Source organism: Microtus oregoni, unplaced genomic scaffold, assembly GCF_018167655.1.
Source record: "Microtus oregoni isolate MIOR12 unplaced genomic scaffold, Mior012 000006F_ref0000085, whole genome shotgun sequence".
Lineage (NCBI taxonomy): Eukaryota > Metazoa > Chordata > Mammalia > Rodentia > Cricetidae > Microtus > Microtus oregoni.
The window spans coordinates 5,088,272-5,113,143 of record NW_024543065.1 but is presented as its reverse complement, the minus strand read 5'-3'; the positions used below and the strand labels follow the sequence as shown (position 1 = coordinate 5,113,143).

The following is a 24,872-nucleotide window of genomic DNA, read 5'->3' as shown; positions in this document are numbered from 1 at the left end:
TTACGAGAACGTAGAGAAACACCACAGAAAATGATAAACTAGATGCAATCACATAAGGTCCTGTCAGCTTCTTCATGGGTGGAGTAGACTACCGGCCGCGTAGGACCTTGTAAGCTCCAGTAAGTTGGGAGTCTAGGACCACTGGGAAGATGCTCGTGCTTTTGAATAGGAAAATATCTTATTATTTGTGCTTAGAAATGAAAATGAGACAAATTAGAAAAATGAGTGCCATAGCATCAACAGGAAATAAAGGATGCTTAGATAAAGGTGGTAAGAGTAGAAATAAGAGGAGGAGGGATATTGGAGATACATCTGAATGAAAAAAATATATCACCTTCTCCAAAGGCCACTACCACATTTCCTGGTGTGCAGCATCCTTTTCTGGTGAGGCCAGAGGCAGGCTGGCAGAGCTATGACACACAGATGCTAGAGTTGACTTCCCAGGCTGTAGCTCCACCCTAGAAACACATGAGCTGGGTCACCAGGCTGAAAGTCTCTTCAAGTTCTGTGCCTTAGCAGTTTTTGATGTAAAAATGGCTGTCAAAGTTCCATAGACAAGGCTCTGAGTGGCAAGTGAGCAAGTCCATTTAAAGTCTTAGAACAATGCCATGGCCCAAAGTCAGCATTTCTTCTTTGTTTGTCATACCTGTTTCACTTTAAGAAGTGTTGATAAAAACTTCTTTGTTCACGTATTGAAGTTTTCTACTTGGCTCACAGAACGGGAGGGGGAACATCAGATCCTGAGGTGAACAGGCTAATAGAATTTCATTTTCTGTCATATTACTTAAGGCTTCCTGGTAATACATGTGTTTCGTTATATGGAGAATTTTTCGTTTTTGGAAATGACATCAAATATGGATCTTTGTTCCCTTCAGAACTTATCACAACAGGGGATCTTCATCCTGACCAAGAATTTGTCATCACTGATAACATTTTTTGGCTAAACCATGCTAGATATATTAAACACCATTTATCACGAGTCTTTACTCATCATCTTAATATGTAAAAGGCTATTGGAGGATCATTTTTCATCATTTTAAGGTTCTTTTTTTTAATGGAAAACAGGTCAGGGGAGTTGGTTCAATGCTTTCCTTTTTTTACGTGCAACAAAGGAGCAAAACTAAACGTTTTGAAAAACTTCACTGAAGACTAAGTAAAGCCTCAGGTAGCAGGTTGCTTGTGGTGGCGAGAAAATTAGTTTATTTACTTGAAAATGCTGGACAAGATCAAATAAAAAAAAACAAGACTTAGAAGAGGAATAAAACTTAAAAAAAAATATATGTATTTAGGTCTATGTAGAAGACAGAAGTAGACACAACACCTGCTTGCCGGTGTTGTTGGGCAATGTGTAAAAATGAACGAAATGAATACGAACTGATTTACGAATATGACCTCTCCCTTTTCAGTGCATCACACTAGTGGCATGAAGCAATATATTAGTCATTATAGGGGGTGAAATGAAGCATAAACAAACTTCAGCCAGATTCATATTCATGTTTTAGAACTAGTTTGCAAGCCTAATAGAGAAATTAATTGCTGCTGCATTTGTGAGATGCTCAGATAGGTTCCTCTCATTAGCATCAACTCCAAGCCATGGATTGGAAAGCAATTAGAGCTGCACACTAATCGTTTCGTTGCCGTAGTGATGGTGTTTGCTTGCTTGCTTGGACTGCGCTAGATGGTGATTGCTCTTCTATATCCTCATACCTTATTTTTTGTTTCAGGATTACCCATCCTACACAGCCTTTGGCCAAAACCAATATGCTCAGTATTACTCGGCATCCACCTATGGGGCATATATGGCATCCAACAACGCAGCCGATGGCACATCATCGTCAGCCTCAACTTACCAGCTGCAGGAAGCTCTCCCAGGTCTGACTAGCCAGCCAGGTAAAGATCTTCACCCCAGTGAAATATTTCAAAATATCCTGCGCTACCTAATAACATGGAAGAAAATGAGCCTTGCAGAGACACGCCTGAAAACTGCCAGACAGTCACGCCGATGATTAATGAGTTTTAGCCTACTGCATAAGACGAGGCTCCTAGGCATTTCAGAAATTCCCTTTTGAGTTGCGAGGCAGACAGGAGATTTTAACCTCAAAATAATTATGTGTGTAAGAATATCAATATGGGTGAGTGAATCTTTTGCCAGAGCCATTCTTTATTCCATGCAAACCTGACAGCAAAGAGCAGCTGCAATATTATCTCTTGAGTGCTTGGGGGGGGGGGGCTTCCTTTTTGCAGGGGTGGGGGGACTGTATAACTCCTTTACCTTGTAAGGCACCAGAACTCTAACCATCAACATTCCTACATTCCTAGGATTTGAAGGATCAGTGGTAGGAAGTTTAATATCTTTTCCTGATCAGTGAATAGTAAAGTTCATTGCGAATTTTTTTCTTTCTTTCTTTCTTTTTTTAATCTGAAGCCAGCTGTCCTCTTGTTAGAATTGTGTTTGCTACCAGACTTTAAAGCTAGCTAGACCAGCACTGAGCATCTTTCCCATCAAAGCTCCATTCAATTGTCCTGGAGGAGTTACCAAGATGATTCTAAAATTATTAGGAAAAAGTAAAGGAATTGGAATATACAATATTTTTTTGAAAATGTGAACTAAGTTTGAAGAATGGCATTGCCTAATCTTAGGACTTGCAAGGTGCAATAATCTGTGGTCTACAGTGATGATCAAAGCATACATACATGATCGGAGTAGAGAGAGAAAATGGAGAACCCGGGATCAAGCCCGCCCTGAGAAATGGTTGGTGAAAGTTGTGTAGAGAAATTCTAGTGGTTTTCCACAAACGGTCACTGAAAAACTGAAAATCTCTGTACAAAAGAAGAATCACAATTCATATTTTTGTAGAAAAATCAAAGTAAATCATAACCCTTTGGGTAAAAAAATTTTAGAAGAAAAATATGCAGGAAATCTTTGTGATCCTGGGAAAACAAACATTTTCTTGGATATTATAAACAATCCTTAAAATTATTACTAAGTTTTATAAAATTATAACTAAACAATCCTAAAAATTATAAAATTATAAGGGTTATAGACAACCCTTAAAAGCAAAGGAATAATAAATTGGATTTAATAAAATTAAGAGTTTCTCATTGAAAGACACTGTTATAGAACCAAAAGACAGGCTACAATTGCAGACAAAATTTTTCTAAAACACATATCTGATACAAAACTTCTAATCTAGTATATATAAAGAATTTTCAAAAGGCAAATAAAATATGAGATTGATCTTTCTTAACTTTTTTTTTATGTATGTGTTTTTTAAGCAATTTTGTCTGCACAGCATACATGCAGTACCTGTAGTGGTCAGAAGAGGGCATTGGATATCCTGGGACCTTAGTGAGCAGCCATGTGGGCGCTGAAAATCAAACTCGGGTTCTCTGTGAGAGCAGTCAATGCTCTTAACTACAGAGCCATCTCTCCAACACCAGAATCGATGCTATTTTATAAATCTTAATGAGTTTAAAGTTTATATTTCTAACTTGAGTGTTTTTTTTTTCAACTTCTTTTCTGCTTTTTTGTTCTGTTTTCTTTTGTTTTATCCAGTTGGGAAGGGAAAACACAGAGAAATGTGGTCAAAATTCTGTAAAATATTTCTAGCAGTGAGACCAAGACAATCTAATTTTATCAGTCAAGCAGTTATTTACTTAGTCTCTGGCCCCAACCATGTGCTAGAAAACAGCATTTCATCAGTGACAAGAACTTTGCATATAAATAGCTTGAGTTTGAATAAGAAAGCATGCAAGCAATTAGCAATGCATGGGAGGAGGGAAAATCTCAAATACTTAGCGAAAGATTAAGAAGTAAACCATTTTGGATACAATGAAACAACAATGAATGAAGGCTCCCTCTTATGTCAGTAACAGTCGAAATATGCTTATAGCCTGAATTTGTGAAATGACCACATTAATTAATTTTGCTTCTGTGTTTGGGATACTGTAGCAATCCACCATCCATCCTTGCTTTTGTCATCTTGGTTAAACATACACAACTGAAGTCAAAAATATTAAATAGAAAAACAACAAAATTGAAATGTTTTTTAAACAACAAACTATTGTTAAATAGTTTCTATTTTATTTTTAATTACTGTCTCTCATTGTGCCTGACTTACAAATTAAACTTTATCATGGAAATGTATGCATAGAAAAAAAAAACATGATATGTGGTTTAGCATTTTTAATGCCTTCCAGGGTCAATGTAGCATCATGGTATTCTTTGTGGCTAAAGAGAGATACTGTATCATCTCTTATCTTTTTATCATTACAATTATTGTCTGTTGTGTGTTTATGTGTACAGGTATGTATGCATGCACATTCAGATAAGCATGCCCATGCACACAACCACAACATGCATGTTGATCTGGGAAGACACCTTAAGGAGTCAGTTCTCTCCACCACATCGATCCAGAAAAATCAAACTGAGGTCATCAGATCTGGCAGCAAGGCCCTTTCCCAACTGAGCTGTCTCGCTGATCCCAATATATCATTTCTAGCTTTGGACCCAGCAAAAGGGTTTTAGACAGTGCAGTTTGTCTTTGGTGACCCTGCATTACAGTTTATGTCTTCCTTTTCCTCTTACATTTTCCCTTTTATGACTACACAGCTCATCTTGATTTCCAGGCCCCTGTTTCTCTTAAATCTTCTGTTCAGGCTTTTCTCCATTCTCTGCCTCGCTGAGCATGGTACCACAGGCAAAGTCAATGCCAAGCTGGGGCCGTTGAAGCAGCTGGGACCCCAAATCTAAGTAAATGATTGATCTCAAGATCATTCAGCTTTCTGCCCTAGGAACCTCACTTGTTAATCCCAGCCTTAGTCATATGTTTCAAAGCTGCCTCTGTCTTCTTTCATTTTATCAACGATCCGGCCTTAGTTAAAACACTTGTCAGAATCCATGTTTAGCAAGTAGTAGGGATACTGTAGACAAAACGATGCTTGCCTCATTGTTCAATAGCATCAGAGAGATTTCCCCACTGAGAATGCATGGGGACAGAATCATAGAAAAGCTTCTCATCGGGGTTCAGAGACAGACAGGATGATGTAGGTGCATCTGAACTGACCAGACTACAGCTACCATGAATGAAAACTCCTTGCACACTCAGTATGCTATGTGAGGTATACAATTCTAGTTCAAATTTGATTTTATTCAAATTTCTATCTAATCACAACCAAGTTTCTCCACCATTCCCAATACAAAGAATATTTCTTTTGTTAGCATTGTCATGAGCAAAGGGACCATGACGGTGATACCCACAGAGTCAGCTGATTTGAAGTAGTAGGAGCTGACTGACTTTGGACTGACAGCTGGGGAACCTGCATAAAACCAAACTAGGCCCTCTCAATGTGGGTGACAGCTATGTGACCTGGGCACTTTGTGGAGCCAAAGAGCAGTGCATGAACTGGCTCTTTGGAGCCCATTCCTTAGGGATGGATACCTTGCTCAGCCTAGATACAGGTGGAGGAGCCCCTTGGTCCTTCCTCAAGTGATGTGACAGACTTTGTTGACTCCCCATGGAAGGCCTCACCCTCTCTGAGAAGTGGATGGGGCATGGGGGTAGGAAGAAGGTGGGGAAGAGCAGAAAGATGGGAGGGAGAGAGATTGGCATGTAAAATAAGATTATTTTAAAAAGAAAGGAGGAAGAAAAGAAAATACTGAATGCAGGCAAGTGCTCATACTACTTGGTGGCCTGGGAAGGGGACATAGTCCAGTGAGATATTGCTGCACACACTGTTAGAACGCAGCATTTCTTATTCCTCTAGTGGTTGCTCTTGTTAACAAATACAGTTTGGCAACTTTTTCAGATCTTGTCAGACTTGTGCTGGATTTACAAAGAACTCATTTCATCTAGTAACTACTATTGTCGCACGTGTGATTCTCGAGAAATTCTGTGATCTCTCAAAGTCTTCTCTCAAAGACTTCACTTTGATTTTAGCCTTTTCAGAACTGGCATGCATCCAGAAAGCAAATAAATTCATAACCAGAGGCTTTTTCTTTATTAATGGTGAAATCTGATGGCTTTAGTTCCAGGGCAGGAAAAGAATTCCCCATTAACTGATTGTGCATCTCTGGGCTTACAGAGCAGACCTGACAATTAGGTCCACAATTTTTTAAAGAGCATTCACGGTGGACTTCCATGTTTAAAATAGAAACATACCTTATCCTTATATTCAATAAGGGACAGCTGCTTGTTCTGATTTACAGATAACCCTAATGAAATAAAGTTGGAGCTAAATATCCAGACCTTACAAAGGGCAGTTCTTCATTACTGTACTGATTATGGGATAATTATTCAATCACCTAGAAAAGCCCAAGGCAACTGGTAATGACTGATGTTATTTAGAAATTGCAAATAGCATTCAATTATTTATTTTACCTTATTAGGTGGTTTGACAATGGGTTTAGAGATACACTACCATGCTGATTAAAAGCAGACATTTCTAGTTCAGTGTCCTTACAAAGATCATTCTCTGTACTTAAAATGAAGTTTATCTGAGGTAAATTGATGGTTTTGATTTGCATTCTGAAAGTTAGCATTGAAGAGGAAAGATATTTTTACAGTTCCCCCTTGCAAGTCTTTTAAACATTTAAAAATTAAGAAGTGTGTTTAATAATGTGTAACAATGTTATCCTTGACTATATGATCTCAAAAAAACACTGTGGGGCATTAGTTAACTGAACTTAATAAGTGCTCAAGGTGAATGAAGGACCTGATAAAGCCCTTTCCACTCAGAAAGGAAGCTAGCTTCTCGGGCATGACTTAACAGCCCTTAACTAACTTCACGAAGCAGAGTGCGACATCTTCTCCATGATACGGGCAAGATGGTGTAAGTGGAGAGAACCTTTTAATTTCTACATTTGCCATGGATTGCACCCTTATGAAACTGGCAGAGACATCAGGATCAGCAACTCTAAAGCAGTATTCATGAGTGTTCAGTGACCCTTATGTTCTCGGTCCTGGCTTTACCCTTTAGTAAAGAGTTGGGAGAGAGAACAGCACATTGAAACGTTACAGAGGTCAGTCTACTTGTGAAGGGACATTATGTTCACTGTCAGGGCCTGTGCTATCCACAGGAAGGGCTTTCACTTTTTGGAAACTTTTGCCCTGACTGTTTAGGCCTCTTCTCTCATATACAACAGTTAAATCTTTAGATGATGTCTTTGGAAGTTTTTAAATTGCAATTAAAAACCTTGACCATATTTTTTAAAAAAGTAATGTTTTGAATTTACACACACAGTGAAATAACATGACTACATACAGATGACTGATACATGCAATACTTTGTTTGCTCTGCTTCTGTGGTTACGATCAATCACCCAAGCGAAAAACTGTTAGCCCAGCAATTTTCAAAGCTGTAATACATTGTAACTAGCTTTCTACACTCTGCAATAAATGCCTTCAAGTTACCCTACAAATATGGTATCCCTTTCCTGACATTTCCCCCTTTACCCGCCCCACTCCCAAACTCACTCTGGTAACCACCATTCAGCACTCTGGTTCTAGGGGAGCAAGTTTTTCATACTCCATTTATGAATGAGCCCTTGTAATTTTCCTCTTTATGTTCCTAACTTACATCACTTAGTCTAATGACCTTTGGTGCCATCTGTGATGTCACAAAAAGGAAGGATTTCTCTCACCTTTGAAGTTTAATAGTGTGTGTGTGTGTGTGTGTGTGTATCTGTGTGTCTGTGTCTGTCTTTGTGTGTGTATATGTGTCTGTCTGTGTATGTATGTTTGTTTGTCTCTCTTTCTCTGTGTCTATATATATGCCTGTTTCTCTCTCTCTATCTATGTGTGTGTGTGTCTTTCTGTCTGTCTGTCTGTCTGTGTTACTTTCTTCATCCATAAATCTATGTCTTGATACTTCGGTTGACCCCGTTTCTTGGGTTGGAGAATTCACTTCCCTGTGAGATGAGCTGCTTTATTGATCCCAACACAGAGTGGTCAGGCCTGAAACCATACATTCACAGACAACAAAAAAAATGGACCCAGCAAGTTCTATTTATATAATTTTGCATACATATATGTACATATATGTAGCAACAATAAGAATAAAGAGACTATCAGTTTGAGAGAGGGATTGGAAAAGATAGAGGGGGCTGGAGGGAGGAAAGGGATGTATTTCTTTTTTAATAAAAATGTATTTAAAATTATTTTTTAATAACCTGGGGGCAGATATATCTTAGCAGAATTGCTAGGTCATTCATGCAATCTGTTTTTGATTTTTGAGGCACTTCTATGCTGCCTCTTAATGGCACAGTCACAGGGGCCTTTTTGTCCACATTAAGTCCAACTCTTAAAACTTTTTCTCCTCTTTGGTGATAGACACCTTGACAAACGTGAGCTTGAATATACAGTTTGAATTTGCATGTCTCTCATTGTATATCTTTCTCATATACTGACTGACCTTCTATATATCCTTTTGGGAAACGTCCTCTCAGGCCCCTTACTTCTTGTTTCAGTCAGGTTATTTTGTTGTCTTACCACTGGGTGGTTTGGCTTCCTTATATATTTCAGGAATGTCAGATGTGTGACTTCCCAATATTTTCTTTCATTCTGGTGGGTTGTTAAAGGACTTTCTTGATCAGTAGACTCTGGTGCTGTTTGGGAGAATAAATATGAGCCTAGCAGTTAAAGCAAAAATTCTGGAGTCACATCAACACCAACAAATACCAGCTGATTGTTGCCGGTGTATATCATGGACCCTATGTATATCATGTCACCAGTTTTTCCATAATTACAAGATAGTAATAAGGACGTAAGTTCTGTGTTAGGGTGAACTTTATTTCTCTCTTCCTGTCTCTCTGTGTATGTGTGTCTTTGACTCTGTCTCTGTGTGTCTCTTTCTCTCTCTCTCTCTCTCTCACACACACACACACACACAAATACACACATGTACATCCACCATTGCTAGTGGAGTATTGAGTCGATACTTCCATTCTGAAGACCCGTGTCTATGCAAGATGGTTATGTGTCTCCCCTTACCCAGCAATGCCAGTGCTGAGTGTAACTAGATACCCATGTGGGGAGAGAGCTCACTTGCACACAGTCAGCACATTATTGAGTTTTGTTTATAACTCCTTAACAGTGTTCCTGACCTAAATGGCAATTGGCAGAAAGGATGAAGTATGCAGATTTGCTTGAGGGATTTCTAGACAAATTAAAAAAAGAACAAACAATTGCTCCGAGTTCTCACCAACATAATGAGCTGGGAATCAAGCCAAAAACGTGTTTATATACTTCTTTTAAAAAGGCACTGTGTGCTCAAACTAAGAGTTTAATTAAAATGGGGCCATACTTTGCAGTTTTCTTCCAAAGGCCTGTTTTACTCTCAAGAAAACACTTGTTTATTTATTTCCTCCGTATCCTTAAAATACTTTGAAGATCCTTAACTAAACTGGCAGAGAATCAATGGGAAGAGATTCTCCTGGGCCTAGAAACCCACACACTTCCTGTGATCCCATTTTCCCTTCAACACTGTGATAGTTGCTGAGTATCAGATTTAAATGGCTGGCTTCTTTCTGTTAAATTCCTTCAGTATGAACCCAGCCTGCCACCAGCTACCCTGCCTGCAACTTCAGACCATGACTGGAAGTTTGCAATTTTCTCTTCTTTCAACTCTTACACTGCTACCAAAATAAAAAGCTACTTTTCTGAAAATAACACTTTAAAAATTGACCTACAAAAAATTATAAAGCCAAGGGTCACAGGTACACCTGTTATTCCAGCACTTGGGGAGAAAAAGCAAGAGGATCTGGGGTTCAGTGTCACCTTTAACTACACAGGAAATTTGATACTAACATAATACCTTTTCTCAAAAACACACACAAAAAATGAATAAACAAGAACAATGTGTGTGTGTGTGTGTGTGTGTGTGTGTCTGGGTGTGTGCATGTGTGCAAAAAGAAAGGTTTTATAAATGACACCCCAAAAGAATTCTGTTTAATCTTGCTTTTAAAGTAACAGTCAGTTTATGGTTAGAAAGATGACTCAGTGGTTAAGAGCACTCTCTGTTCCTGCAGACCAACCTGAGTTTGGTTCCCAGTACTCATCCATGTCTGGTGGCTCACAAACAGCTGTTACTTCAGCTTGGGGCATCTGATGTCATCTTCTGACTTTCCTGGACACAAGTGTATGTGGACATACCCATACTCACATGAATACACATAAATAAAAATAAAATTTTAAAGTAAGAATTAATTTGACTCATGTTATTTAAAGGAAGGCATTTGATTTGCATGATTTAATAACCTAAGGAAATTATGGTTTCACTGTAAGAGTGGAGGAAAGGAAATGGTTCATGTGGTTTCACTTAAAGGTTACTATGCATTCAAATTTCTAATGTCTATCTGAATAAGTTGAAACTTAAGTTTCCGCAAGATAAAGCAATATCTAAACTTGTGCTTAAAATATTTTTGTTTGGATGTCCCTCCTGTCAGTCATGATAGTGGAAGAGGTACAGTGATCTCTACTAGCAATATTTTGAGAGACAATGACATTTATATTAAGACTATTTTTATATTCTTAGTTTATTTTTTCTTTTTTTAAATTTATTTAATTATTAAAGATTTCTGTCTCTTCCCCGCCACCGCCTCCCATTTCCCTCCCCCTCCCCCCAATTAGGTCCCCCCCCAGCCCGAAAAGCAATCAGGGTTCCCTGTCCTGTGGGAAGTCCAAGGAACCCCCACCTCCATCCAGGTCTAGTAAGTTGAGCATCCAAACTGCCTAGGCTCCCACAAAGCCAGTGCGTGCAGTAGGATCAAAAATCCATTGCCATTGTTCTTGAGTTCTCAGTAGTCCTCATTGTTGAAAATATATTTTTCATTAAATGTATCCTGATTGTGGTTTCCCTTTCCCCAACTCCTCCCAGATTCTCCCCACTCACCCAAATCCACACCCTTTCTTACTCTTTCTCATTAGAAAACAAATAGGTACTTCGCCCAAATAGTATGAAACAAACCTGAATAGAATTTAAGAAATGGTAAAAAGGAAGGAATGAAGGCAAGCATAAACAAAACATTATGAGAAGAAAAAAAAAACAAACCTCTAAACCATTGAGTTGGTTTTGTGCTGGTCATGTACCGCTGAGCATGGGACCTGCCCTTAAGTGTGTTTGTATACCTAGTGGTAAGATTCCGTTAGAGAAAACTATCTTTCATTTGCAAATAGTTTGTCATTGGAGATAGCGTATGTGTTAGGGATGGGGACTGTGTCCACTTCCCCTCTCAGCTCTAGGACTCCATCTGGCCCAGACCTGTGCAGGCCCTGTAGATGCTATCACAGTCTGTGTGAGGTCACACACCAGCCCTGGTATGTCTTGAAAGCCTTGTTTTCTGGGTACCCTCCATCCCTTCTTGCTTTTACACCCTTTCCACCTTGTTTTTGAGAAGGTTCATGGGCCCTACATGGAAGTATTTGATGGAGGCATCCTGTTTCGGTTTGAATGTCTAAAGGTCTCTCACACTCTGCACGTTATCCGGCTGTGGGTCTCTGTATTTATTTCATCTATTACAGGAGGAAGCTTCTTTGATGATGACTGAGCAAGATGTTGGTCTATAAGTATAACAGAATATCATTAGGAGTCTTTTTTGTGCTAGGTTCCTACAAGCAGTGTCAAGAATGGGTTCTCTCTCATAGGGCGGGGTCTTAAATACAATCAAATATTGGTTGGTTTCTGCCACTGTGGCATTAGCGCACCTTACATGCAGATCACCTTTGTAGATCAAAGGGTTTGTAGCTGGGTTCTCCTTTAACAACATGCAGAATACCTTCCAGTACAATAGACATTAGTGAGTAGGTAGGCACAAGCTCAACTTCTCCACGTTCAGTTAGTTGTGTAGATGCAGTCTTCAGCAATAGGGCCACCAATAGTCTCAGCAATAGCCAGGGTTGTTTGGGGGTTTCCATGGAGACCTCTTTGTCAAACAACTTGATTACATGCACCCCATTCCCAACACTGGAAACTTCATTTCGTGATGAAAGATACCCAATAGGGGCTCTGTCTCCCCTCTTATTGGCAACTTTATTTAGATAATCTTCATATATGTATACATTTTGAGAAGTTTCTACTTTATTAGGTTGCCATATGACTCCTCAAATGACCCTTAGTTTTAGTTGCCCCTCTTCGTGGTCCCTCTATCTCCTCTCTTCCCCCTTCTATTTATGGGGAAAGATAGCTAAGATATATTTCTGATCTTGTACCATGCAATTCTTCCCAAATAAAATGTCGTTATCAAAAGAAATGATAAGAGGTTCGTTCTGTAATGATTACTGTGTCTCCGGAAAGCCATGCACTGTGTGCCATTTGTTCAGAATTACTTAATGCCCTGTGATTTATCATACTAAATTTTATTTTAAATTTAATGATAAATTAAGATCATCATATTACTCTTTGTTTATAAACACATCATTTAAATTTAATGTAAGTTAAATTTAATTTAAGTTAAAGAGATTTTCATTTTCCACATATGGTTTAAATTAAATACAATTCTGATTCATCTTCAATAATTTTAAAAAGCTTCTTATCCAGAATTCAATATATACTGAAACTGAGGTCCAGTGAAACTGAGTGAAATCCTTGAAGTGCTATTGCAAGTCTAGATGACCCGTTACACTGTGCCTTATGTAGTTCAGTTTATCTTAATGCTGGCCTTGGCAGTGCTGCCTGCTTCCCAAGATTCATGGTCACTAATTTTACATGAGTCTGGATTTTAGGAACCTGTAGACATACAGAAGTCAATTAGATAAAGTATCTGAGACTTCACATGCTGACTGAGTGGAGGGAGTGACTTGCTCTGGGTTCTCACTTAGAGCGGCATTAGCATATGAGAAGCTTACACCATGCAGAATGTGTAGAGTAGGAATGTCAGACCTCCTAGATACCATGCCCTGAGCACGACAGGATAAGTCTGTGACTCCTAGGTAGAAAGACATTTGAGAGGAAGGCCAGAACTAACAATCCACAGGCTGTCATTTAACAAATACTAACTCTAGGCAGGTATGTTGAATAGCATCAACGATATCTCCTGTCTGGAAAGATAAGGACTGAGCCTGTATATTGAATTTGACAAGCTGTTGGTTATTCGGGACTCTTGGTAAAGTATGTGTATTCATGTTTTGGTGATCTGAAATTAAATTTTAGTAAGTTAGATATCAATCAGTGGAAGGAATTGTATTATATAGTTGTGTGACTTCTGTCCATTTATGGCTACTAAGCACTTCCAACACATATACCACACATTGAAATGATTGTAATAAGCACAATATTTCAAAAATTGTAATAAAAGTAATAATGGTAAAAATTTTCTTGCTAATTTTATTTATCAATAACATGCCAAAATGATATGTTGTTTATATTGAGCTAACATTTTATATGTTGAGTTCATTTTATGGGTCTCTTTTTGCCTTGAAATGTAACTGCTAGAAATTTAAAATTTTGTAATCAATCTTGGGACTTTCATTTATTTCTACTGAGTAGCACTAGTACGAATCATTGTCTTAAGAAGTTTCCTTTGAATAAGAAAATAGTAAGCAAAGCATGGCTCGATAGAAATTTGTGGTCAAGAAGAAGATTTAAATTTGCAAGTGGCCCAGGTAAAGGGAAGATCAGACAGGAAAGAAGTGAGGGGGCAGATTCAGTAAGAGGTGGGGTTGGGAAGGCATGTTTGTGGGGGAAGCGTGGGTTGATCCAGAAGACATCATGTTCTCTGAAATGAGACCCAAATGGAGGTGAGACTCGATGAAAATACAGATAAAATGGAGATGAAAGTACAGACAGGAAGCTGAATGTATATGGTATATTAAAGGCATTCAGATTTCTATGAGGAGTTTATATGACTATACAATTTGTTGACTAAATTACAACTTTACATATACGAACTATATTTTTTGTGATAAAGAGGTCACTCGTGTGTAGGAACTTGTGAAGTAATAATGAAGACGTGTAATTGTTCTAAAAGTAAGCAGCTCTTCCTGACACAATCCTTTTGTTTATAGGAGAGTTTGATACGGTGCAGAGCCCCTCCACACCAATCAAAGACCTCGATGACAGAACATGTAGAAGTTCTGGGTCAAAGTCTCGAGGAAGAGGCCGGAAAAACAACCCCTCACCACCTCCGGACAGTGACCTGGAGGTATGCTTGCTTATCTCTGAGGAACATAAGATACTCAATTTTACTAAGTGGTATCATCCATACTTTAGAGCCTAGTACATTTCCAAATTAAAATATGTATCATAAATTGAATGGACCTGCTTTGTCGTAGCTACTTTATCAGTTTGAATTTGGGGATATTTGTCTACTATAATACCAAAATTTAAAACAGTAATGTCAAAGGCAAGAGAACTTTGAAAGTTGAATACCAACATAATTTCATCTGTTGATCTAACCTGATTTTAAAAAGGCTAAAAATAAAGCTATTATTTGTGGAATAATATCCCAAGAAAACAGATTTTTAAGAAGATAAAAGCAATCTGTGTAGAAAGAAAAAATCTTGTTAATGAATATCTATTGATTTTGTGGGCTTTTACTGTATTTTTCCATTTGTGAGCTTTTTGTGAGCAAGTTGAGTTTCTATCATAAAACACTGAGAAACTCTCATTTACTATAATGCTACACAATTACACAGCTACATATTTTAACTGAATTAAAAAATTCCAGTTGTACCTCAAATCAAACAGCAGATATTGTGCCTCTTTCTGAAAGATTTATATGGCTATACTCGAGAGATGAGATGCATTCTGAAGCCTGGTTGGTGACATGATAAATGACAGCTAGAGATCCGAGTTGGCAGGTGGCAGGGCAGAAATAGTGACCCATCCCAGGGCTTCACCATCCTGCAATTGTGGAGTGTAATTCAGTGTGGTCCAAACTCCAGATTCCCTTCCAGAGTCAAACCCATAGTATCTGGGTGAAATCTCCTAAATTTGTTGAGTCCTTTGAGATCTCTTATAAGTCCTGCCAGGCCAAACAACACATTCACCATCCTATATGACACAAGGGTCAGCATTTTACAGTTGCTATTTAGATGCTATTCATAGACTGTTTTGGAAATATTTGATGTCTTCTATTTCAAACTGTAATGAATCCATGGAGGTCTAAAACTATAAAATATATCAACATTAGACCCCCTTCTAATCATACAGCCAGAATTTATCTTTTTCACGGTAACTGTGATCAAATGTTGTTTGTATTCATTCCAGTCAGGACACCTGATCATTAAGCTTTTGATAAGTTCTATCACCCACGTCGCCAGGTTCTCCGACAGTCAGACTTGGCAAATGACAAATGAATAAATAATGGAAGGGGTGATTTGTTATAGACTACTCAAGGCTGCTTATAGCAAGAACATTTTCCAACTATAAAGTCCTGTGTCCTTCAACCATAACTGTGCTGACACTGGCCATTTCTCCTCAGCGTGTATTCGTCTGGGACTTGGATGAAACCATCATTGTCTTCCACTCTCTCCTCACTGGCTCTTACGCACAGAAGTATGGCAAGGTAAGAAATCAAGAGTTATTCCAGGAAGAGTTCAAAACTTAGCTAGTTAAAAGAATCAAGGTCTGCTTTAAAATACGTTATTTTCACTCGTCTTGTCAAGTCTTAGAATAGTCATCCCTTTGTGGTAACTTCTTGTTCTCAAATGTATACTGGCAACTCGGCAGAGCTAATTGGGAGTTGCCTTTACATCTTTTTTTTTTTTCCAGTGTTTTTTTTTTTATTGAGAAATGGAGAAAAAAAAAAACAAGTTTCCACCTCCTCCCAGCCTCCCATTTCCCTCCCCCTCCTCCTCCCCTACGCCCCCTCCTCCCACCCTTCTCCCCCTCCCCCCACTCCTTTCCCCCTCCCTCTCCAGTCCAAAGAGCAGTCAGGGTTTTCTGCCCTGTGGTAAGACCTAGGACCTCCCACCTCCGTCCATATCTAGGAAGGTGAACATCCAAACTGGCTGGGCTCCCACAAAGCCATCATATTACGTAGGATCAAACCCCCGTGCCATTGTCCTTTGCGTCTCATCAGCCCTCATAGTTCGCCATGTTCAGAGAGTCCAGTTTTATCCCATGCTTTTTCAGTCACAGTCCAGCTGGTCTTGGTGAGCTCTCAATAGATCAGCTCCACTGTCTCAGTGGGTGGGTGCATCCCTCGTGGTCCCGACTTCTTTGCTCATGTTCTCCCTCCTTCTGCTCCTCATTGGGACTTTGGGAGCTCAGTCCCGTGCTCCAGTGTGGGTCTCTGTCTCTATCTCCATCCATCACCAGATGAAGGTTCTATGATGATATGCAAGATATTCGTCAGTATTGCTCAAGGATAGGGTCATTTCAGGTTCCCTATTCTCAACTGCCCAAGGAACTAACTGGGGACCTCAGCTTGGGCACCTGGGACAGGGGAGCACGGAACCACAATTCTTAGTTAAGGGAACCACTTTAGGGTTGGCAAGAGACCTGATCCTAGAGGGGCTTGCCTTTACATCTTTACAGGAATCTTGAGTTTTCTATCTCAAGGCCAAAGATCTTACCCTCACATATTTGGGGACCACACCCCTTCACTTACAGAAGGGCTCACCACCCCTCTGCCTTTCTCTCTTGCTACTGCTTCTGTAATGAATTTCTAAAAACACCATCATGCCTATGTGAGTTCTGTCCTCTGGACTGACATGTCCACAGGAGGCTGTTCTGATGGAAACATGGATGCTTACATCTTCACTTGCTTTACTATGTCAGTACAATTTGACCTCAGCAGATTCAGGCAAGAAAATGTTGGCCGAATTTCCACTCCTGTATTAAAATGTGTTTAGCTTTGGTTCTTTTACTTATTAGAGTCACACCTACAGAAATGCCTCGCCATTCCTTTACAGCATGACAATTAGTTGGTGGATCCTTATGTCCTATCAGCATGATAATTTTAGCAATTGTTATATTTTTATCTTCTAGAAAATATATGATGGACTGCATTCAAGTGTGTCTTTTTATCTCATTTTTTATTTATATGTGTGTATTTGTATGTTCATGTGTACATGCATTCATGTGACCATGAAAGCCAGAAGAAAGTGTCAGACTCTGAAGCTAGAATTACAAGAGTAATATCAGTGTTGGGAACTGAACCCAGGTCCTCTGAAAGAGCAGGAAGTGCCCTTAACCGCTGAGCTGTCTTTCTAGTATCAAGTGTATCTTTGTATATTTTAACTTGGGTAATCTATATTGTCCTTTGTTTTTCTTTTCTTAGTAAATACAAAAGGTAGTTATTTTTTAACAACTATTTACCAGAAAATATCTTAGTCCCTTTTTATCACTATAATCATTTGGCATAGTTGTCTTCAACTATACTTTCAGGGATTATTTCCATAATACATAAAAGAGTTGGCTCCAAAGCAGGATATGTACATAGATATGTCTGGGATAAGGAAAGAACATGTGGAATAGTAAAATAAATATGCACACACATTTGCCTCTCATATTTATTGACTTTTATTTCCTTTTTCATGCTCCTAGATAATGTTTTATAAGTATATGGGTGAGCTCAGGCTGCTGTAACACAGCACCTCAGACTGGCTGATTTCAATTTCTTTCTCCAAGTTCAATAGAGTTTTTCTCAAAGTTCAGAGTATAAGGTTTAATTCTGGTCAGGGTGACCTTCTTGCTCTCCCAAACTTTGGGGAACACAGAGGAAGACAACAAGTTCTTGTTGGAGTGTGCCATTCCTGTAACCAAATTTTTCTCTTTCATGTTCCCATATTGGAGGTTAGGAATTCAACATATAAATTTTTTTTAAGATTTGTTTGTTTGTTTGTTTATACAGTATCCTGCCTGTAGGCCAGAAGAGGGCACCAGATCTCATTATAGGTGGTTTTGAGCCACCATGTGGTTGCTGGGAATTGAACTCAGGACCTCTGGAAGAGCAGTCAGTGCTCTTAACCACTAAGCCATCTCTCCAGCCCTCAACATATAAATTTTAAGGGGGCACAAACATTCAGTTCATAACATATCTAGATGAGATTGTAATTAAAACATGATCACAATTTATAACTAAATTATTGTGATAAATCTGGAATGCAAAATCAAAATTCTGTGACTAGTGGGCTATGAAATCTATTGTTTTTCATTTCTCCCACCAAATGAGATGCCTGAATAAAGTGATGATAGCCTCATGAGTCCCGACCCTACCCAGTGAGTTCTTATGGCCATGGATCCTTGTCCACCCTTTTATTTGCACTTCTATTTTCTGTCATTAGTTGAAACCACATAGCACCTCACTGGAATGTAATGCTAACACCATCACCAGGCCTTAGACATCCAGACTCCCACAACCTTCAGCTAAAATCTGCTTTTCTTTCTCAGTTACCCCATCTCAGATACTCTGCTACAGCAACAGAAACACCAACCAATGTTGTTATGATGTGGCTCACGCCAGTGATCCCCATGAGCTCACGTCCTGAATTCTTGTTCCCCCAGACACTAGCTCCATTCTGAGAGGTTATAGAACCTTTAGGCAGAAGGGCATAACAAGCAGAACTATGTCAATAGGAGAATACCTTTGGAGCTCATATAAAGCTCCAAAGTCTCCCATCCTCAGTGATAAGAACTGTCCCATCAAAATACAGTGCCACTACTCTCTTGTCCAGTGCATGAGGTCAAGTGATTATGGACTGAAACCTTTGAAACCATGAGCCAAACAAACACCTCTCCTCCTTCAAACAAAAATGCCATAGAACGGCAGGGAAGTTCAACTGACTTTCCTCAGTTGACTCACAAATTGACTGACTCTAAGAGCAACACTGAATCCAAGATCTCAGGGCATTTTCCACAGCGGTACACCACTGACAAATCTCTCAAGAGGCACTGCCAAGTTTCTAATGCCCAACTTGATGTAATTGATGATTTTCCAGGTTTGAAGTGGAGTTTATTCTTTTTGCATATGATACACCTATCCCTCAGAGTGTCATTATACAAAATACATAAGAATAGGGCTACTCCAGCTGGAAGGAATTGGTGAGGGATGAGAGATTTCTCATGATCCCCACAAAGCAAGGGCCCTCTTCTGTTACTTTTGGTCACCCAAGATGAGCTTACAGAGGATGAGACTTGCTCTGAATACATCTTTCAATGAGTCATCAGCTGATCTAAACCAGATGCCCTGGACCTGGATAAGCATGACAAATCATTTAACCTCCAAGGCAACTTCTTTATCAGAAGGTGATTATAGTGGCATGGTGGTATGCACTGGTAATCTTAATACCCAAAAGACCGAGGTAGGAAGAGTGTAACTTCAAGGCCAGCCTGGACTATACAGTAAGTTCCTCAAGGTCAGTCTGGACTTAGTGGGTCCCAGGCCAGCCTAAGATACATAGCAAGACCCTGTCTCAAAATAAATAAGTGGTTTTGAACTTAAAACTTAAAAAGAACTTAAGGTGATTGTCTTCCTTGCTGGAGTTATTAGATGGTTTAAATGAGGTCATGTAAATATATCAATGGCACTTAGCTATGAACAGAAGACTCTATTTATCAAGTCAAATACATTTAAGTAGCAATGCACTCTCTTTCCCCCAAATGATAAGTAACTGGAAACAGATGCTTTCAGAGTTGCAGAAGGTCAAGATTTGCTCTCATGATGCTTAGGGCATCATGGTGCTGCATGGCATAAAATACATTGAACCTGAAGTAGTAGACATGTGTACCTGAACTGTGCCTAAACCAAACCCTGACATTATCACACCTATCAACCTGCCTGCCTCCATCTTTCTCCCAGACCCGGAACTTTTAGCAGGTGTTGTCTTTGACCTCTGACACTGTGTTTCCATTCCATAAGTACATTCTCTTCCGTGCATTGCCTACTTAGCTCTCACCTCTGCTCTGCACATTTGATGGTGTACAACATATTTTACAGGTGGCAAAACTAGCCAGAACTTGTCTTTCTGACCTGGTCTTAAGTCTCTATCCTCCTTCAGTTTGGTACTGTCGCACGGTACCTTAGCAAATAAAATTCAAGTCTCCCATGTTCTAGGAATGCCATTATCTCATAAGTGCTCTCATGGAACTAATTTTATTTATTCGCTTAAGAACACTTGTAGAAAATTCTGTATCCACTTGTAAATAATACAAAATTTTCAGAATTCTTCCTCATATGTTGTCACTTTTTGACTCTGCTCAACTGTCAACACTCCTTCTTCCCAAGCAGAACTATTTCTGGATCTTTCTAAGAGTGGCAAGTGAAGGCTCTGCTGCCGGAAGGCTGGTGATGGGTTCTGTGGCCGAGCACCAGTTGGCACACACAGTTTCATCACTGCAAAAATCTAAAATAGAAGTTCACGGACTTGACAGGATGGCACCCAGGCATCATCCACCACCTGGGAGTTATGGAGACTCTTCTGATGCTCTGAGTTATTGGATGTATTATTTTACCTAAATAACAATAATTCCCTAGTAGGTGAGGGAATAAATATTAATAATTTTGCTACAGGGATTCAATTTATGTTAGAGCATTATTGCCTTTTGTGTTTGGAAGCCATGGCTATCCAAAGCCATTATGCAGTAAGGAGGCCAGTGAAATAAATAGCCCAAGCCAGAGGGGAAAAATCAAGGAAAGGTGGATATTACATTAAGCTGTATGATCATAATTCAAGCTCCCAAGAAGGCTTGCCTATATGAAGCAATGTCTGTGAAAGAGCAGAGCGCATCAAATTAAACCATCCAATTGTGCTTGGATTTAATAATCTACGTACTCACATAGAACCAAGACTTTGAAAGAAGCACTGGCTGAGTTTTTATAGTGTTATGAAGAAAGTAGACTTGCATGATTTAATAGGAAGTAACAGGCGTTGCTAAACAATTAGAATTGTGCATCTGAAGTAGCAATCAGGACACTTAACATGATGCCATTACCTCCTTTCTGGACATAAGAGTTAAAGTTTGGCTTTGGGGAGGAATATAGACCTGAGTTCAAATTTTATTTCTGCTTCTCAAGATCATATGACCTTGCGAAGTTTGTTTTGTATGTGGTTCAAAGGGAATTTAAAATTTGGGCAAATGAATGCTTTCCAGGAAACATGCTTCTTCCATTTGTATCTGTTAACTTCACCCTTCAGTATGAGACACTCAATTGAGTGACAAGAACTCAGCATTATTTATACTCAGGGTGACTAGAGTCAGGTTTTGAAACACATTAAGTAAATGAAAATAGAACTAAATTTCCAAGTGTTAAAAAATAGACAATATGGGTCACGTGTAGTAGTGTATACTTTATTCCAAGTACTCATAAGGATTCCTATGAGTTCAAGGCCAAATAAAATGGGTAGTACTTTTTATGGTTGCTCATAGAATGTTCATGTATCCATGCGTGTAGTAAGACACAAATAGAATGCACACACATGGAGTGAAGTTGAATCCAGGTCAGTGACATGTGTCAAAGTCTGTGATGGGAGATTGGGAGGCAATGTGCCTACCACCTCCTTTTCAAAGTGTTGTGTCTGACACTTTTTTAAATTTTCATATGTGCATACAGTAGTTACATGGTTTTCCTTCCACTCAAAACCTCCGGTAATCCACACTCCCTCTCAAATTCATGATTTCTTTTTTAATTACTATTGCAACATTTATGTGTGTGTGTGTGTGTGTGTGTGTGTGCATGTGTGTGCATATATGTGTGTATAAATATATAAGTGTGTATAAATATATAAACACAATCAGCTAAGTCTGTTTGGTCTTACTTGTATGTATATGTACTTGGGACTGACCACTTGGTACTGATCACTTTGGGGGCCCATTCCTGGAGAAGAATAATTCCCCTTCTATTAGGAGTCATTAATTTCCTGTACTCCTTCATAAAGAGGTGGGGGGCCCTGTGAGCTTTCCCCTAACCACAATCATAAATCAACTGATGCTTTTATTATTCAGGTTTTGTTTAGACAACTGTATAGCTGAAATTGCATGAGTTTAGATTCCCAGTCGTATACAGACAACAAATGTCACAGTAGACATTCTGGTCCTCTGACTCTTAGAACGGTTCTCTCCCCCATCTTCTGTGATGTTCCCTGGGCCTCTGATGCAGGAGTTGTGTTTTGGATGTATCAATTACAGCTAAACACCCTTACAGTCTTTATGTTTGACTAGTTAGGGCTTTCTATAATGGTCTGATACAAAAGGAAGCTTCTTTGATGAGGGTTGTGTACTAGTAGGTACTCCTCTAAGATCTATGACCTTAGCCAGGTGCTGGTGGCACAGACCTTTAATCTCAGCACTCAGGAAGCAGAGGCAGGTGAATGAATTTCTGTGAGTTCAAGGACAACTTTTTCTACAGAGTGAGTTCCAGAACGGGCTCCAAAGCTATTCAGAGAAACACTATCTCAACCCCCCAACACACACCAAAAAATAAAAGCTCTAAGACTTTACTATCTTCTGGAAGTTGGCTAGGATTTCAGGACCAGGCATGATTTCTGTCCTGTTGCACTGCCTTGGTTACAGCCAAGACTTAAATGCCTCTATTGTATCTTCAGCAAAATCTTGCTATCATTATTACCTTGTAGTTCATAGGCATCACAGCTGGGTAAAATTACCAATGACTTTCCTCCTTTGGTGCTTGCATGGTTACCTCCAGTAATATGAAGGTTAGTCCTCACTGTGGAGACTTTTAGGTCTGACTCAGCTCCATTCCTCAGAGTCCCATGTTTGATGTATGTGGTGCCATCTGTAATCGGACTTACCTTCAACCTCTGGAGACAACTAAGGTCAATAGTAATACTCTGTATTGTCTTACGAGCCTTTGAACTCTGTTGACCAACAACTTAAAAGGAGTCTTCTCATACCTAGTATCAGGATTTCTATTAGGCAGTCTTTGACTCTTGGAGAAAACACTATCACCTCAAATGGTACAATTTAATTTAAACTAAACTTTTATGCACATCCTATACATTATATGTAATTTTAGTTAAATATAATATGGTTCCCTATAGCTTTTCCAGACATCCTTAGTGTGATTTATCTCTCCTTCCTTCCTCCCTTTCCTTCTATATTGATGTCCCTGCCTTCTCCCAAATTAAAGCACATATATCCTTTTCCCCATTTCAGAGTCTCTCCTGGAACCTGGAGCTCATTGATTCAACTACTGAGCGCCAGGAATCTTTTGGTCTCGCCTCCCTAGCAATGAAGTTATAACTGCAAGCCCGGATTTTCCTGTGGATGCTGGGGATCTGAACTCAGGTCCTCATGCTTCCATAGAAAGTGCTTTACCAACTGAGTCATCTTTCCCGCCTTTTATTTTGTTGATTTTGTTTTACTTCTCCCTTGTCAGAATTTGAGCAAGTAGTAGGCACTCAAAGCCATATGACAATATGATCAATATGAACATATGATCAATAAGGGAAGGTTGCTAAAGACATGCTCTAATATTTCTAATGTTCCTAAAGAAGACCACCTTCTTCTTCTTCTTCTTCTTCTTCTTCTTCTTCTTCTTCTTCTTCTTCTTCTTCTTCTTTCTTCCTTCTTCCTTCCTCCTCCTCCTCCTCCTCCTCCTCCTCCTCCTCCTTCTCCTCCTCCTCCTCTTCCTTCTCTTTTCTTTTTGGCAATACTGAAAATTGAACCAAAGACCTCATAGATACTAAGCAAGCGCTCGAGCAGACCCACAGACCCAGGCTTTCCTTTAGGAACTCTGAAGTTTACTACCTACTTCTCGGACAAATAAGTCAAATACAGAGTTTTCTCTCTGGTTCATGACTGGATTTTATTTCCTATCTTATGTCTAATTACAAGAACCGTTGCATCCAGGGATCCCAGAAACAAGTTCTACCTTGACTCATGGAGCTAGCTTATCTTCCTTTTCATTGTCCTCAGGTATCTTCTGTCCCTTGTGTAAAATTCTACAAATGTGCTTTAGGTCCCAAAGGAATAACTGGTCTAAGATCCCAGGATCTTAAAAGAAAAATAGTCCTCCATTTCTTTAAAAATACATAATTGCTGCCTCTCCTGAGATATTTTTACAGTGTTTCCCTAGAGGAGGAATTGCAGCTGATGGCCCAATGCAGGGCAGACACCCACAGACAGACAGTCTGGCTCCAATTTATGTTCTGTGCTAACATGGCTAATAGGCATTAGTATTTTGATTTAGAGAAGTGCTCTACTTGATCCTAACTTGGGTATATACACTAGCAACATCTGGCTTAGAGGTGCGCATTTCAAGGCGAAGTACTATTTATTTTTATCTTCTTTTCCTTCCTCTCTCTCTCTCTCTCTCTCTCTCTCTCTCTCTCTCTCTCTCCTTCCCTTTTACTCTTTCCAACTAAGTGTCTTGGGAATCATTTCAATGTTTTGATAGAGCAGTATACGGGATAAATTGGCAAATTGGCAGAAGTTCCACTTGCCCCGTGTTGAACTCTGTTGGAGACACGCTTAATCTTTCAGAACTCTTTTATATGTGTAATATGTATCAGAACAATCGTACAACCCCAACTGTGCCTTTATTTTCCCACCTTTTCACTCTGTCCAAGTTTTTGCTATCACTTCATTTTCAGTTCTGAATTCAACACTCACCACAGCTACATGGAAAAAATGCAGCAAACCCAGATTCATCTGTAAACATCTATGAAAAGGAGTAGGCACTTTAGTATAAATCATGGTTTCTCTCCAGAAGCATGTCTCATTCTCAAATGCTTGAAAAAGTGGTGGAACTGCAGCCCTTGGTGGCTTCTTCCCAGCCACGGGTGCCCACGATGACCAAACTCTGGGAAGGTTTTACCCACCAGACACACAGTCATCATTTTCTAATCTGAGATCTGTAAATCCTTCAACTGGAAGAATGTGATGCTGTTATCTGCTTCCTTAATATTAGCTGTAAAATTACTTACCTGGAAGAGGTGGATAAAATTCTATATTTGCATGGAAGCTTTCCC

General features: G+C 39.3%; 1 protein-coding gene across 1 annotated transcript in view; it reads left to right on the top strand.

Moving 5' to 3' along the window:
• The window catches only part of Eya4 (EYA transcriptional coactivator and phosphatase 4), a 51,487-nt gene that overhangs the window by 5,406 nt on the left and 21,209 nt on the right, over nt 1-24,872 (top strand). Inside the window, exons 5-7 of the mRNA XM_041653890.1 lie at nt 1,725-1,908; nt 14,004-14,137; nt 15,419-15,502. Of these exons, the coding sequence (XP_041509824.1) occupies nt 1,725-1,908; nt 14,004-14,137; nt 15,419-15,502 (402 nt within the window). The remainder of the gene's footprint in view (nt 1-1,724; nt 1,909-14,003; nt 14,138-15,418; nt 15,503-24,872) is intronic.